Source organism: Pygocentrus nattereri, chromosome 2, assembly GCF_015220715.1.
Source record: "Pygocentrus nattereri isolate fPygNat1 chromosome 2, fPygNat1.pri, whole genome shotgun sequence".
Classification (NCBI taxonomy): Eukaryota; Metazoa; Chordata; class Actinopteri; order Characiformes; family Serrasalmidae; genus Pygocentrus; species Pygocentrus nattereri.
Genome location: NC_051212.1, coordinates 40766256 through 40783742, shown reverse-complemented (window position 1 = coordinate 40783742; position 17487 = coordinate 40766256). Strand labels below are relative to the sequence as shown.

General features: G+C 38.4%; 1 protein-coding gene across 5 annotated transcripts in view; it reads right to left on the bottom strand.

Annotated features, from left to right (window-relative positions):
* Positions 1 to 17487, bottom strand: part of rasal2 (RAS protein activator like 2) — a 118219-nt gene that overhangs the window by 39681 nt on the left and 61051 nt on the right. For 4 of the 5 annotated variants that reach the window (XM_017710978.2, XM_017710975.2, XM_017710976.2 and 1 more), the window contains exon 4: positions 4404 to 4510. In XM_017710978.2, the coding sequence (XP_017566467.1) occupies positions 4404 to 4510 (107 nt within the window). Of the gene's footprint in view, positions 1 to 4403; positions 4511 to 12455; positions 12578 to 17487 lie in introns of those variants that run through there. The other variant, XM_037546784.1, reaches the window with a different exon arrangement.

The following is a 17487-nucleotide window of genomic DNA, read 5'->3' as shown; positions in this document are numbered from 1 at the left end:
GTCTTAATGGAAATTGTGGAAATCTAAACATTACTTTTTTGATACTATACTACCAACCCATAGCTAAAAGTAATCATTACACAGCAACATCTGTATGCATTTGTGACAAAAAGACAAACATGCATGATTCATCGCTTATAAAGCTACCTTCACAAAGCCTGTGAAATAAATATGCAAGGTGGCCCATTTTTTGACTGGATAAAAAAAATCATCAAACAAATTCTAATGCGTCTTTCTCACAGGCTCTGCTCCAAGCACTCCTTGGTTCCAGTGTGTGGCCCATTGTGAAGTGCGTTTCTAATAAGGGAATTTGCATTAGATACACCTGTTTACCTTCAATGTGTTACAGTGATTTGTAATGTGTACTTTTAACAATAAAAATACACATATGGTTCATTTATAGTAGTACGAATGAGTAGTAGGGTTGGGCAGCATCCACATGTTTCATATTTGCAAGCCAGTTCCAAATATTATGCTGTGTACTGTATTACCTGGGTGGTAATACCACATACAGTATTGCTACTACTAACAGTTTTTAAGTTTATGCTTAGTGTTAAGCATAAACTTAAGACTAGTTAGTATCAGACTATCCATTTGCTAAATCTGGTTACACCACAAATCCTAAGTCATGTCTTAACTAGCAACAGCTAATTAACGTGTATGTCGCTTTAACATGACAACATGTTGAGAACGAATTACTAAGCTAGAGAAACACATCGGCGACAGACATTTTCAATGAAAAAAATAACCAATATAGACTGTATTCACAAAACCCAAGAGAAGTTAGACCCATGGCCGAACTACTGACATTCTGCCAGCATAACATGTACGAGCAGTCAATGTCAGCTATGACTTTCTAATCAAGACATCAAAAAAAAAGTAATTCTGATTTGTTGGTTAATACCAAATCAATGTTATGTTTGAGTCCTTATTATGCGTTACACCCTGCGATTATCAATGTAGACATCTATAATTACCTTAAATAGTGCATCAGCATACACACTGCAGGACCTAAAACCACACAGTACACTAGAATCGTACAATTACAAAGTTTGTACTTTTTACAAATGGTTGCTCTACAAGCATCTAGGCCACTGCTGTCATCAGTGCATTGATCCGTGATATGTCAACAATGTGGCAGCAGCATCAAGTGTGATGACAATTGAAAACTATCTATAAAAAGAATGAGGTGTGTAAGCAACATTGAATAAAACTGAAAACTTGTAGCCATTGTCCATTTATTTTTAAATATTTCTTTGAGATAACCAAATATGCAGCTTTTTAAAATGATTACTTCTGACTAACTGACACAGCAGCAGACATTTTGGCACCTACCAAGTCTCACTAAACTAGAGTTGTGGTACTTAGTATCATGTTCGGAGTTAAAACTAGGTTGATGATTACTTTCACATTTAGCTGGTGCAATTAGCCCCATGTTAGCATGATCATAGCTAGCATGATAACAGCTCTGCTGATCACAGAACATGTTAGATTCTGGCTAATTTAAGCACAGACACAAGTTTAGATGATAATGATTCAAATAGGAGGAAATGAAGACCATCACCTCATGCTGAAGGGACAGAAAGATGCAAAGTTCTCTGTGGTGTTTGGATCAATAATCTGATTAGATGGCTTAATATTAGCAGACCCGAACTGGTGCTCGGCTGAAAAAGGGGAGATAATAAAAACTAATGTATGAGAGAGAGTAACGCTGAGTGACTGGTGTTGGAATGACAGAAATTGTAGTAATTGGGCTAAGCTAACAACAGCTTAGCAAGCTCACCAAATATGCAATGCAACAGCAGCACAGGTTTTGTTAAAGTTAACTAAAGTGTGTTGAGTGATGCAACAGGTGGTATGACATTCAAATCAGCCAGTGCCAGGTTATTTTTAAACCAATATTTTAAAATTTTGGTGCAAAAAGGCACTTGTGCTACCACCTCCTCAGACCTTTTCTTACCACAAAGGCATGTCCAAATTGAAACCTTGTAAAATATTGTTCATCCATGCAGCATAAACAAATAAGAAAGAAAATCTCATCTTTTACTTTTATTTGCCTCTACCCAACACATTCAATTACAAATCTGATTACTGTGATATAGCTAAGTTGGCTTTGAAAAGTATTAGTAAGATGACTTGGAAAAGCCAAGTCTTATTTTTTATTATTCTTTCTCCTCCTACAGTTTTTCACCTAGAGCTACAAAACTTTGCAAGACCATAGAATTGTATCATGTATCTGAAGAGTGAGTTTGGTGAATAGGTAGAAGTAAATTTTAAGGTTGATTTAAGGAGTAACGTGACATTTAAGGCAGTAGTGGATTTAAGAAATTCTAAACCAAGGAATTTGATCACTGCTGACATATACAGTGGGTTGCAAAAGTATTCATACCCCTTGAACTTTTCCATATTTTGTCACATTACAACCACAAACAAATATATTTCACTGGAATTTAATGTGAAAGACCAACACAAAGTGGTATACAATTGTGAAGTGGAAAGAAAATTATACATGAATCAAAACATTTTTTACAAATAAAAAACTAATAAGTGCGACGTGCAAAAGTATTCAGCCCCCCTGAGTCAATACTTTGTGGAGCCACCTTTTGCTGCAATTACAGCTGCAAGTCTTTTAGGGTATGTCTCCACCAGCTTTGCACATCTAGTGACTGAAATTCTTGCCCATTCCTCCTTGCAAAACAGCTCAAGCTCAGTCAGATTGGATGGAGAGCGTTTGTGAACAGCAGTTTTGAGATCTTGCCACAAATTCTCAATTGGGTTTAGGTCTGGACTCTGACTGGGCCATTCTAACACATGAATATTCTTTTTTTTAAACCACTCCATTGTAGCTCTGGCTTTATGTTTAGGGTCGTTGTCCTGCTGGAAGGTGAACCTCCGCCCCAGTCTCAAATCTTTTGCTGACTCCAACAGGTTTTCTTCCAAGATTGCCCTGTATTTGGCTCCATCCATCTTCCCATCAACTTTGACCAACTTCCCGGTCCCTGCTGAAGAGAAGCACCCCCAGAGCATGATGCTGCCACCACCATATTTGACAGTGGGGATGGTGTTTTCAGAGTGATGTGCAGTGTTATTTCTCCGCCACGCATAGCGTTTTGCATTGTGGCCAAAAAGTTCTATTTTGGTCTCGTCTGACCAAAGCACCTTCTTCCACATGTTTGCTGTGTCCTCAACATGGCTTCTGGCAAACTGCAAACGGGACTTCTTATGGTTTTCTTTTAACAATGGCTTTCTCCTTGCCACTCTTCCATAAAGACCACATTTGTGTAGTGCACGACTAATTGTTGTCCTGTGGACAGTTTCCCCCACCTGAGCTGTGGCTCTCTGCATTTCATCCAGAGTCACCATGGGCCTCTTGGCTGCCTCTCTGATCAGTGATCTCCTTGTTCGGCCTGTAAGTTTAGGTGGACGGCCTTGTCTTGGCAGGTTTACTGTGGTGCCATACTCTTTCCATTTCCGGATGATGGATTGAACAGTGCTCCGTGAGATGTTCAAAGCTTGGGAAATCTTTTTATAACCTAAGCCTGCTTTAAACTTCTCCAAAACCATATTCCTAACCTGTCTGGTGTGTTCTTTGGACTTCATGATGCTGTTTGCTCCCCAATATTCTCTTAACCAACATCTGAGGCCGTCACGGAGCAGCTGTATTTGTACTGAGATTAGATTACACACAGGTGGACCCTTTTGAGTCATTAGCAGTCATCAGGCAACTTCTGAATGCAATTGGTTGCACTCAGGGAAAAGGGGGCTGAATACTTTTGCACGTCGCACTTATTAGTTTTTTATTTGTAAAAAATGTTTTGATTCATGTATAATTTTCTTTCCACTTCACAATTGTATACCACTTTGTGTTGGTCTTTCACATTAAATTCCAGTGAAATATATTTATGTTTGTGGTTGTAATGTGACAAAATATGGAAAAGTTCAAGGGGTATGAATACTTTTGCAACCCACTGTATAAAGATATGTTCATTTCTTTCACTTTAGACTTTAAAGGTTACATGTGTACATGTGTAATGTGCCTCAGCAATACTGTTGAATTAAGTTTGGATTAAGTACTTGAATGTGAATACAGAGGGTACTAAGAACTCTTCATAAATGCATAAATATTATGCAAAAGAATTGCATAAATCATACAAGTCCTTTAAATTCAAATGTTATTTAATTCATTCAGGTTTATTGCACATGATGAAGAAACCATTTTTACATTGGATTTATACATTTAAATTGAATGGAAAATTAACACGTAATTAAAATACATAAGTTTTAACTTCTGGGCTTAAATATTTTTGAGAGTAGATGGACACATTAGAATAGAACAGATTTTAGAAATAATCAATTAGTGATTGCTTGCAAGCTCAGAGTGGGTAGATATAATGGCTACTCACCGGCACTTTGAAAGGTGAGGAGTTTGGTCCATCCTCAGAGACATTCTTCTCCGAGCTGCCCAAGCCAGAGATACTCCTCCGCCTGGGGGAGCATTCTGCAGACACTTCTGTGGACAGAGGATAAAGAGGGATTAGACTAAAGGACAAAAATGATGGAGGCCCAAGACTGTCAGCTAGGAAAAACAGAGGGCTCTGCTTTAGCTTCACAATAACAGAGCTTGGTCACAAAGTCGCTGGGATGGCTCTGCAAGTATCACATAAGGCTTTACTGAGAGATTTTGATTATGACAAGGTGCCTGCTACTTCAGTTAGCACCCATCTTTACTTTTTTCAACAAGCACACTGAAAAGTAGTCTTTGATTACATTAATCAAGGTGTTCACATGACCTGGCAAACGTCAATATTTTTGGTCATGATCATGCACGCCAATCTTATTGATGTTATAATACACTGCTCAAAAAAATAAAGGGAACACTCAAATAACACATCCTAGATCTGAATGAATTAAATATTCTCATTGAATACTTTGTTCTGTACAAAGTTAAATGTGCTGACAACAAAATCACACAAAATCATCAATGGAAATCAAATTTATTAACCAATGGAGGCCTGGATTTGGAGTCACACACTACAGGCTGATCCAACTTTGATGTAATGTCCTTAAAACAAGCCAGAATGAGGCTCAGTATTGTGCATGGCCTCCACGTGCCTGTATGACTTCCCCTACAATGCCTGGGCATGCTCCTGATGAGGTGGCGGATGGTCTCCTGAGGGATCTCCTCCCAGACCTGGACTAAAGCATCCGCCAACTCCTGGACAGTCTGTGGTGCAACGTGGCGTTGGTGGATGGAGCCTTCATTTTGCAGGAACTGCTGACACACTCCAGGCACATGAGGTCTAGCATTGTCCTGCATTAGGAGGAACCCAGGGCCAACCGCACCAGCATATGGTCTCACAAGGGGTCTGAGGATCTCATCTCGGTACCTAATGGCAGTCAGGCTACCTCTGGCGAGCACATGGAGGGTTGTGCGGCCCTCCAAAGAAATGCCACCCCACACCATCACTGACCTACTGCCAAACCGGTCATGCTGAAGGATGTTGGAGGCAACAGATCACTCTCCACGGTGTCTCCAGACTCTGTCACGTCTGTCACATGTGCTCAGCCTGAACCTGCTTTCATCTGTGAAGAGCACAGGGCGGCAGTGGCGAATTTGCCAATCCTGGTGTTCTCTGGCAAATGCAAACATCCATCCATCCTCAACCGCTTATCCGGCAATCCTCGCCAGATGCCTGAACCACCTCAACTGGCTTCTCTTAACGTGGAGGAGCAGCGGCTCTACTCCGAGCCTCTCCCGAATCACTGATCTTCTCACCCTATCTCTAAGGGAGAGCCCGGCGACCCTGCGGCAACCCTGCTCATTTCGGCCTCTTGTATCCACAATCTCATTCTTTTGGTCACTACCCAAAGCTCGTGACCATAGGTGAGAGTCAGAACGTAGATTGACCAGTAAATTGACAGCTTCGCCTTCTGGCTCAGCTCTCTCTTCACCATGACAGACCGGTTAGGTGCTAAGTGCAGATCTCTAAAGGCATTAAAAGGCACTAATATCATTCACTGTATGTATGTCAAGGATGGAGAAGGACACAACCTACATCTCAAATGCAGTTGCTCCAGAGAACCATACATGATGATCTATTGTTACCAGTTATACGTTCTCTGTTAGAACCAACATCAGTGACAAAATTGACAGATGTACAAATTCACCAAATGTACACCTTAAGTCTACTATGACAAGGATTTCTACTGACACAGTAAACTGGTGGGGGAAAATGCATCTATAAAGTACAGGATGATTCAAAAAGATTTATCTGATTTCAAAGCACAATATGAGCCACTGTGAGGCACCTAGGAACCAAACATACCAATTGAAAGAAGGGGCCATAGAGTTTCTGACTGTCACCAGAAGATGGCTCTCTTCAGCCTGCAAAGAGATGACAATCCCTAAGCAGAAAGCGTCTTGCATTTTGCATTTCAATAAGAGTGAATCCGTCATCTCTGTGCAATGTGATTTTTGTCAGCAGTGAACCTCCTACAGCTCACACCATTCATCGCTGGTTCCACAACACTGAATGATCTCTGAAATCGCATTCAACGAGCTAGGAGTACAATGACACCTATGGGATGAAGTTGACCATCACGTTGATGTTGTCTGTACAGCTGGAGGAGGTCATATTGAGCACTTGTAAAATTACATAAACTTTATGCTCACTTAAACTATTTACAATTTACTGCATTGTTCTGCAATGATTTATAAGTGAAATAAGTCATTTGGGAGGATTCTTTGATGGGATGAATTTTTTTGACTCACCCTGTATATACACAAATTTAATTTTGTCTTTAGGTCCACAATTTAATATAAAATTGAAAGGGCTCAAATCTTGTCATCTACACACATGCATACCCACATACAGTAATCAAACATACACTTGGAAAAGTAGGCACAAGACAGGCTATGGTTTGGATACACATAGCCATTCTGACAAACTGTATTATACTATAGAAAGTGATTGGGATAATAAGACTTTTACCATTTCATGTTTTCATAAAAGACAATGCTTGTCACGCTGACAAATGATGAGGATACGGCAAAAGCCATGATGGTTTGAATGTTCCAATACAGGTTGTCAGACTGGATCACAGATAAGACACATAAAAATAGATCTTAGAAATAATCAATTAGTGAGTGATTGCAGATCTATTTTCAGAGTGGCTAGATGTAATGGTAATAAAAGCTGGCATATTTATTTTAGGATTATGAAAATTACTACCTGATATGATCCAGCACTGAGCAAGTACAAGTACCTTGGCATTCAGATGAGAAACTCACATTTAAATCTCATATTAATAAAACTAGTCAGTAAGTGTAGGCAAAGGCTCGGATACCTTTATTTAAATAAGTTTTGTCTGCCTATGTATGCCAGAAAAACGTTGTGGAGGCAAGTTTATTATCAGTCTTGCAACATGGCAGTTTATAGATATGCATCCAACAGTACTCTCCTCAAGCTATGACTCAAGCTATGACTCCACTTTGAGATTATATACTGGTGACAACACCCACCACTGCAGACTGTATGAGAAAAGTTGGTCTTCACCAGCAGCACAATAGAAAACAGCAGTTTATTTTTATTTGAGTGTTTTTTGAAAAATATTTGACCATTTTGAATATATGCCCATTTTGCTGTGATTTCCACTACAGAATCATGTCTGTTAATGCACCAAGGGCCCAAAAATAATGGCCAGCCAATACTGGTTTTCAGCCATGTCTCTTGAGTACAGATGTTTTTTCCAGACTCTCTGAATCGTTTAAATTATATTATGTACCATAAATTATGAAAAGCAAACATTCTTTGCTGTTTATTGATTTATATTATTCTTGAATTGTTGCACTATTTGATCGTGCAGTCTTTCACAGAGTGGTGAACCCCATCCTCGTCTTTACTTATGAAACACTCACTGGGAACATCTGCTGTTAGCTACAGTGCACCAGTGAGGTGGAACTCACTACAAAGGTCTTAAAAACTCTACATGATAGTGTCACTCAATCGTTTTAAACTTTTAATCTCTAGCCACGTTCAGACAGCCTGTAACTGTTTGTTGAGTTTAACTCCTTCTGTTCTCATTTTTATTTAATTGTATTTTCTTTTATTTAACAGATTAAAATTTGTATTATTTTTATTTGATTGTATTTCTATTATTGCTTTTATAGGCTCCAGCTCCCCTACACCCCACGACCTGCAATTCTTTAGTCCTTATGCTTAATTGTTTTAAATTTTACTTTGTTAGTTTGTCTAATTGTGCCTTTTACGTTGAAATTTATTAACAGGTCTTAACTACTATATATTGGTTTTATTTATTGTTCTTGTTCCTCTTAATTCTTAATTGCTCTTCCTCCATTTTTCTTGGATGATTCAAATTCCATTTTATTTTCTTTTTTAATCCCTTTGCATTGTAAATGCTTGGCTGCACTAAAAATGAGGGGTAACCAACAATTTTACCGAGTGAAAGTAAAGGTTGACTGATTGAAAGTTAAATCAGAGCTACCAGAATAACTAGGATTTCTCAGTAAATAGCAAGGACTTCCCAAATGAATATCCCTTACCTTTTCTGCTACTTGACAGACTTAATTTTTGGAACATACTTCTCAGGTGAATTTGGGCAGTCTTTGTGGCTAAAGTTAGGAGCTAAGGCAAGCTTTGGGTGCTCAAAATAGTAACACAAGGCAACTGGGTTTGACAGGGAGCCTGAAGCCAGGGTGGTGGTAATTCAGCCTCCAGGCACCATAATAGAGCCAGAACCATGTGCTGGAGCCCTGCCCAGCTTTGCTTCATTAAGATACAACAACAACTTGACTACCACACATGCATAGCTGAATAGTATGTCTGTACAACTCAGTTGGGGAAAGGAATGGAGCTAAAGGCCATCCGTCTCGCACAACCCACTAACTGGGAGCATCAGTTATGTTCTTATACTTGGCAACTCCCCAGAAAAGCACTGACCAACAATCGGCCACTTAGGCACATTTTTTATCAAATTTCATGGACCCTCCTTTAGCACAGGCATCTGACAACTGATTTCAAGATAAAATAACACCATTGGCTTCATAATCTTTTTGGTTTCTATAAGCCCTTTAAAGGAACCCATATTGAAAACACCCATTTTTTTAAAATAAAAGTTTAATATAGCATGTGAACATTATTTGAAACAAGTTTGATCTTTCAGTTCTAATAGAAAATACACAGACACACAAAACTCACATTGTTCTTTTAGTGAGATCATGAAATATACACATATATCCACTCCTTCAACCTTGAGCAGTTTAGCCCCACCCATTCACACTTACATAATAAAGAATGTTTCAAGATAAACTGTTTTTGAATGAAGCACACTATAGGGAAGCCAATCAAAACAAAGCTAATTTACATAGGTCACTCTTAAATGCACTAACAAAAACAGCCTGTTTAATTCTTAGGGATAAATAGAGATAGGAAAATATTAAATATTAATTAAAATATTGGTGGACAACTCTAAATATACATAAAACCACACCAACATTATGAGGTGCACTTACAATGTTTGTGTGGTTTTACTTACCAATATCAGTCATTTTTGCATAATTTTTATATGACTATTTTAGGGATTATAAGAAATAGGTCATTTAACACACTCAAGAGTGCTTTATCTCACATCAAACAAAGACATGCAAGGCTAAATATTAGTGGTGAGCATCACAGAAAAATATACTTTTCTGACCATATTGTGTATGTTGTCAGTACTGATCAGTAGGATCTTTCATTACAAAAGCAACATGCTTAGGCCTGTTTAACTGGATTTAGTGCAGCTAAGCTATACACCTGGGTGCACCACTTCAAAATAAAGTTGGAAGGTAGTGGAAGGGGCTTACACACACACACACACACACACACACACACACACACACACACACACCCAAATGACTAGGCTTTTTATAATTAATTATAAATTCTAGGGGTTGTGAGTTCTTGGGAGTTTATTTCGTTAGAGTGCTACAGTAGGCACCTAAAAAGTTATGTTGGAACTTTTTTTTATTTATCTGAGATAAGAGATATTTAAGAGATATTACTCTTCTAATATACTTCTAATACAACAAAATGTTTACACTCTTTGGTGTGTAGCATGTAAGCTACAAACCCCAACAAATTAACATTAGCATATAAAAACATATCACACATGCTGTATTGAAAAATGTTGCATATCAAGACATCAGTGCATTGTACCAAATCAAAGTCTGAACTTTGTGCACCATTACACCTTTAGTTCACATGCAGCAACAAAAAGAACACAGAAAAGACCACAATATGAGGCAATATCACAGTATAATCAGATTATTCAAAGACTGAAAGGAGAATGAAAACATAAGGAAAAAAAATCACTTTCAATTTCTGGGCTACTGACTGACTGACCCATAGAAATTAATCTACACATCTTGCCCATTTCTACAAATCCATTTCCAGAAAAGTTGTAACACTGTGTGATGATGCAATCACGTGCAAATCATTTAAACCCTATATTTATTTGAAAACAGTACAAAGACAACATGTTAAATACTGGTGAGAAATTGAATACACTTTTTGGGGAAAAAAAAAAAAATAGCAATTTTGAATTTGATACAAACACTGAAAAAAAGGTAAAAAATACCTTATCAAGTCAACTGTCAACAGGTCAGTAACAAGACTGGGTATAAAAAACTGCACAGGCAATTAGCTCAACAATTCAAGAATAGCGTTTCTCAATGCAAAACAGCAAAGAACTTGAGAATTTCATTATCAAGGGTACATTTCATTAAAATATTATGCGAATCTAGGAAAAAAAATCTGTGTATGTAAGAATTAAAACCAATACTGGATGGGCGTGATCTGGCCCTCAGCAATGCATTAAAATGCAGCAATGCATTAAAAACAGACGTGATTTTGTGGTGAAAATCACTGCATGGGCTCAGGAACACTTCTGAAAACCACTGTCTGTGAGCACTTTTTGATGCTGCATCCACAAATGCAAGTTAAAACTCTTCTCTCACCTTCTCTGTGCCTGAGCACCTTTAAAATGTATTGAGGTGAAGTGGAAAAGTGTCCTGTGGTCCAACTAATCAAAACATGAAATTATTTTCTGTAAATCATGGACTGTACATCCTTTGGGCCAGTGAGGCGAGGAAAGCTCCAGCTTGTTTTCATAGTTCATAAGCTAGCATCTGTGATGATATAGATGTATGGAAAAATCTGTATATAATGTTCAGCATTAATACACATCTGTGGAGACACAGATGTTTCAAGGTTGAAAAAGGTATACAGAATTTGGAGCAACATATGCTGCCACCCAGATGTCCGTTTTTCAGGGAAGGCTTTGCATATTTCAGCCAAACAATACCAAAGCACATTTTGCATATATTACAACAACATGGCTTGGTATTAAAAGAGTCTGGGTGCTAAATCAGCCTCCCTGCATCTACGTATGATGCATTATGAAATAAAAAACACAACAAAAGAGACTGTAAACTGTTGAGTAGCTAAAATCTTATATTAAGCAAGAATGGGAAAACATTTTACTTTAAAACTACAGCATTTAGTCTACTCAGTTCCCATATACCTACAGTGCAGTTAAAAGAAGAGGAGATGCAACAACATGACCTTGTCCCAACTTTTCTGAAATGTGTTGTTTGCCTCAAATTCAAAATGGCCATATACTAAAAAGAAAAAAATATTCTGTATTTGTACTTAATTAAATACACAGTTTAAATGACTTGACCATTGCATTTTTATTTACAATTATGCACCTCATCACAACTTTTTTTTTTTGGAAACGGGGTTGTCATAGAAGGCTTAATTCTTCTCACTAACTTGCAAAGCAACTATATTGTGCAATGTAACACACTTGTCCTGAAGCCTAACCTTAGCCAAGCTGCATCTTTTCTTTTGTTCCCTTGGGGGGGATCCAGGGCTTCCATTTAAATTCAGAGTGAGTGAGGGGAGAGTGTGCAGCAGTCAGCACTACTGAAAAGCTACTTTGCAAAAACTGTGTTGTCCAAGCTCTCTCTTGCTCTCTTCAGAAAGTGTCTAATGCATCATTCACACTGTCTCCATAGCTGTCTGCAGGGAGAGAACTCCTATGACACGGAGGCTATGTATGCATACTTTACTGCACATAATCTAAGATACAAGACGAAAAGGCAATATGACAAAGCAATAAATGTATCTAATTTCAGTGTTTCTGAACAATAACGAACGATCACTGGAGCAGTTCTGCCAAAGTGGCAGCATACTACAGAAATACAAGTGTTAAGCACAACTTTGACAGCAACTAGCATACAACTCAGCTTACAAAAGTGTTAAGAATGATGCACTCCTAAAGGGAAGCAAGCAGTCCATTCAGAAACAGTGAAAGAAATCAAGAGAGAGAGAGAGTGAGAGAGAGCGAGAGAGAGCGAGAGAGTGCAAGGCGGCGGCGGGGGGGGGGGATACCTCTATCGCAGCTGTTGCCCATCACCTGCTCAACAACTGCATCATGTCAATCGGCCAGAATGTGACCATCACCCTCACTCAATCACCTTCTGCAGTTCTTCCTTTTTAAGTATCCATTATGTTACTCCAATACAGATTCCACAGGACCTTCACACAGCTTCTGACTAATGTTTCTGTTCTCAGGCATGTCCTACCTCTTCTCTCTCTGCCTGTTCTCTCTCCCTCTGCCTGCTCTCTCTCTCCCTCCCTCCCACCCTCCACTTCCAGTGCTGCTCACTTTTGCATGGGTCTCTGTTCTCTTTTTCTCCAGCTGCAATCCTAGCCCTCGCTTCATCAGCCTCTCCCTCACTCTATTTTTTGACCGGCCTGGCGGAAGAGATTTTACTGCATTTACTCAATCAATTGTGTAACCTCACTCCTCTGGTCCTCACAGCAGAACTATCAGTGCTTCCTTTTCCCTCTTTGCTCACTTTACCTTGTCGCTCTCCTACCAATTCCTTCCATCTCTTTTCGAATGCTCTATTTGCTACAGCTTCACTTGCTCACACACAAGCTTGAGAAAGAGCATTTGGGCAAAAAAAAAGAGAAAAAGAAAAGCTTTCATCACAACTCTAGAGCAGTAAGTGTACATGGGTGCAAGAATGTGTGAGAATTGTAGATATAAAATATAGTCAACTAGCAAAGAACACACTAGACCAGTCATCTCATTTCCATCCAACTACACTGCACTAGTTCATTCTGCTGGGGTAAATGGCGGTGATATGACTTCCCTATATTTAGATTGTCTTTCATTCTGCTCACCATACATAGGATGTGTGTGTGGGGGGGGTAGTTTCATATAAATTAAGTTTCAACTTGCATGTTATCACTTTTCTTTTTTCCTGTGTCCACTTCAAACTCCAAAACCATCTCAAAATTTTTGAGAAATGTCCCAATTTTCACTGTAAGTATATTACCTGATGCATTCAAAAATATCCCTAATGTGCCCCAAACCAGATATACAAAGATAATATTAGATAATAATAGTAACAGTAATAAACAATAATAATAAATATATCAAGAAGTGACGATTTGCGGGGTCCAAGCTTGCTTTGAAAGTTCGGCCAACATTGATATTTTGGACACAAGCCTCCTTGAAAAACATGTCAGTAATGTACAGTCATACATACATATAACTTTAATAGTCATGGAAATTTTTGAGGCTTCCAAATACAGCCTTTCATGTTAAAATGTTGTAGTAAATGGACTTCATCTTTCATATGTTCATAGTACAACTTTGGAAGTATTTTTGATTTTTACATGCTGCAGTAGTATGACTTTTGTTTTATTGCATAGTATGACAGACACTGAAGCAATATCTGTTGCATTTTTTGGAAGGCATGCATGGAATTACTATTTTACTATATTTGCACAGAAATATATAACTGCATATACGCTCACCATGTGGAATAATTGTTGTTGCACCCCCTATTGCCCTACACCCACTAAACTTTGCAACTTGTTTCAGTGTTGGGCATTGAGCAGGTGTACCAAATTTGGTGTCAATCGGACAATACCTTATTGTCATAGAACTACTATCATAAAAATATACATGAATCACAATGTTAGATTAGTGGTACAACAGCCGAACACATCTAAGGGCAAAGTGGTTTAGTCTGAAGACTTGAATGTTTTGTCAACATCTGCATTTCTTAAATGTTAACTGAGCGAGAGATGTGTTAATTTTATATAATTTATATATGATTACATGTTGTAGCCCGCCTGGAGGTCTGTATAGACCATAATTGGTGTGTTTCTTCACTTTATTATTTTGTATGTTTGTACCATTGACAAGTTGCAGACAGGCTTTGTGAAAAAATGATCAAACAAATGTTGACATTTAATTTCAGACTCCATTCTTAAGTTTATGACCAGATTTGAGATAAAGTGTAAACTGTGTGGTTCCATATCGGTCATATTCAAACAACATGCATTTGTAGAAAAACGGTAATAATTAGCAAATGGTTTGTATTTGCAAATTGTAACGCTCACTTGACTGCATTATTTGATACTTATTGCATGTGTATTATCTGAACCATATAAGACTTTGTATTTTAAAACATGAGCAGCACCCCCCAGTGGGCAATATCTGTCATACTTCAATGGGTAGTAGAGGGTCCATAGCTAGAGATCAAGTTTTGTGGTGACTGGCCAATTATAAGGGTGTCAAATACCTGTTAAAATGTGATTGGCCGGTAGCAGCCATGTTTTCTCGAATATGACATCAGATAGGGCCATGAGATAGCTAATCAGGAGAAGACATAATTTTATCTCTATGACATACAGTACAGAATTACCGGCCCTAAATGTACAATGCTTTGCTATAGTGCCACCATCTGGCCAACCGGGCTGAACTCGAACACCTGAGTAGCAGGAGGGACTACTACCTGTTGACCAAGTTGACAAGAGAGCCTGGCTCACAATCTTTGTTGTAGTTCATCACAAAGGTGTTTGATGGGGTTGAGACCAGGGCTTTGCGTGGGCCAGTTAAATTCTTCCTCACCATACTCACCTAGCCATGCCTTTATGGACCTTGCTTTGTGCACTGGGGCAGAGTAATGCTGAAAAAGAAAAGGGCCTTCCCCAAACTTCCCACAAAGTTAAAAGCCTACAGTTGTCCAAAATGTCTTGATATGCTTTAAGATTTCCACTCACTGGAACCAAGTGTCCTAGGCCAACTCCTAAAAAATAACTCCATTGCATTATCCCTCCTCCATCAAACTTTACAGTTGGCACAATGCAGTCAGACAGGTAATTACATAGAATATGTTTCCACTGCTCCAGAGTCCAGTGGAGGCATGCTTTACAACCACTCCATCCAACGCCTGAAATGAGTTTTCGGGTGAACCATTTTTGTGCTGATGTTAATATACCAGAAGTGGTTTGTAGCTCAGCAATTTTTGAGTTAGCAGAGCATTAGTGACTTTTATGCACTGTGCACCTCAACAGTCTGTGACCCTGCTTACGTTACATTGTCTTTTTTCTGTGCTGTTGCTGTCACTCCTAAATGCTTCCTTTTTCCTCATATTCATGGAATATCTAGGAGGGAATTATTTTTCTCAAACCATATAAGACTTTGTATTTTAAAACATGAGCAGCACCCCCCAGTGGGCAATATCTGTCATACTTCAATGGGTAGTAGAGGGTCCATAGCTAGAGATCAAGTTTTGTGGTGACTGGCCAATTATAAGGGTGTCAAATACCTGTTAAAATGTGATTGGCCGGTAGCAGCCATGTTTTCTCGAATATGAGAATGGCTAGGTTGCAATGGTGGCCTCATATTAGAGTACCAAACTCTAATTCAGTGAGCCCTTTAAAATGTCCCATTCTTCCACAAATATTTGTAAGGGCAGACTTCATGGCTAGGTGCTTGATTTAATACACCTGTAGCAATGGGACTGAATGAAAAAACTGAATTCAATGATTAAGAGGAGTGCCCCAATATGTCCATATGATGTAGATCAAATCCCTGGTTTAATTGTAAAATATAATCTATGACCAACGCAATAAATAAAGCATGGGCCTTTGCAAGAAGAAATGTTGACAGAGACCAATGGCATACATGCAGGTAACTCCTCTTCAAACTCTAAAAATTCTACAATAAATAAATCAATAAAATAGTTTGGCTCCCTTTTTTCCTTAATGCTTGTGACTCTGATCATTTTAGAACATATTACACATTTTAAATCCATCTATTTTATCAAGCAGAATTCCCAGTATCTGGAAATAGTACATGTAATTCCACTAAACAAAGGAGGTGATGTCTCAGATCTAAAATTGTCATGCTTAGGCAAAATCTTAGAATCCTTGAGTGAATGATCAACTTGAGACAGTTCCCCATGGAAGTCTTGTCAGTCTACTAATCTGGTTTTAGAGAAAAGCATAGCACAATTTCAGCTGTTAATCTCACCTTCGATGATCTGTTCAGTGCCACTGATCAAAAGAAACATTGTGCAGTCATTTTCTTTGATCTCTCTAAAGCTTTTGACACATTCCCTACTTTTAAGAAATCTATAAAATATTGGTTTTTGACCTAGAAGTTACCTCTTTTATACACAGCAAAATGCGGCACTGGGACAAAGTAAATTAGACCTACTACAGGTAACAAAGGGGGTCCCTCAAAGTTTGATCTTCAGACCAGTATTATTTAATATCTATATGACATTGCCAAATCCATCATCGATCAAAGTATGTTTATATGCCAACAACACGATTTTGTAATTCACTGGAAAGCATTCATTTGATGCCCTACAGTTGGCTTTATACGATCATAAACTTAAATGTTGAGAAAATTAAATTCATGCAGTTTCCAGAGCTTCTAACAATAATTTTAACACTTATTAACTCACAACCCTGAAAGGTTCTGACATTGAAATCGTTTGTGACAGGAGACACACTGGCTTCTTTTTATCTATAAAGCACTTACTGGCCACATGCCACTGTAGATGACAAAAATGCTCAGAGTAAATGCTCAGTAATGCAATTTATTAGACTTGTTCCAGTGATTGGATCAGGTGTAAAAAGCTTTTACTGACCTGGATAATTCTGCTTTTAGCTTCAGCGTACCAACAGGCTGGAATTTACTACAGGAACCTCTAAAGCTTCTTCTCGCTGACGTCACATGGACATTTTAAACTTTGCAGTGTATACTGTTTAAAGGTGGAAAAGGAGGATGCTCTTTATTCTTATTTTTGTTGTGGGAAAACTGAATTCTTGACTATAGTCTGTGGACTGTTGTTGCTGGCGGTGACAGAAATTTCCACTGTGGCTCTGATAAAAACAATGGAATATCTAGTCTGCTGTTGTCTGTTACCCTCAAACATATGGAGAGGATGCTTCTCCACCTAAGTTTACTTGAGTATATTGAAGTTTAATCCGACCCGATAGTATATGATAGTTTATAACATCAAGCTTGCTTCATTGATGACTTTATTCATTGTAGATACGTTTTTGTACTGACTTTGAAGGCACTTTACCAACTCGTTGCTGGTAA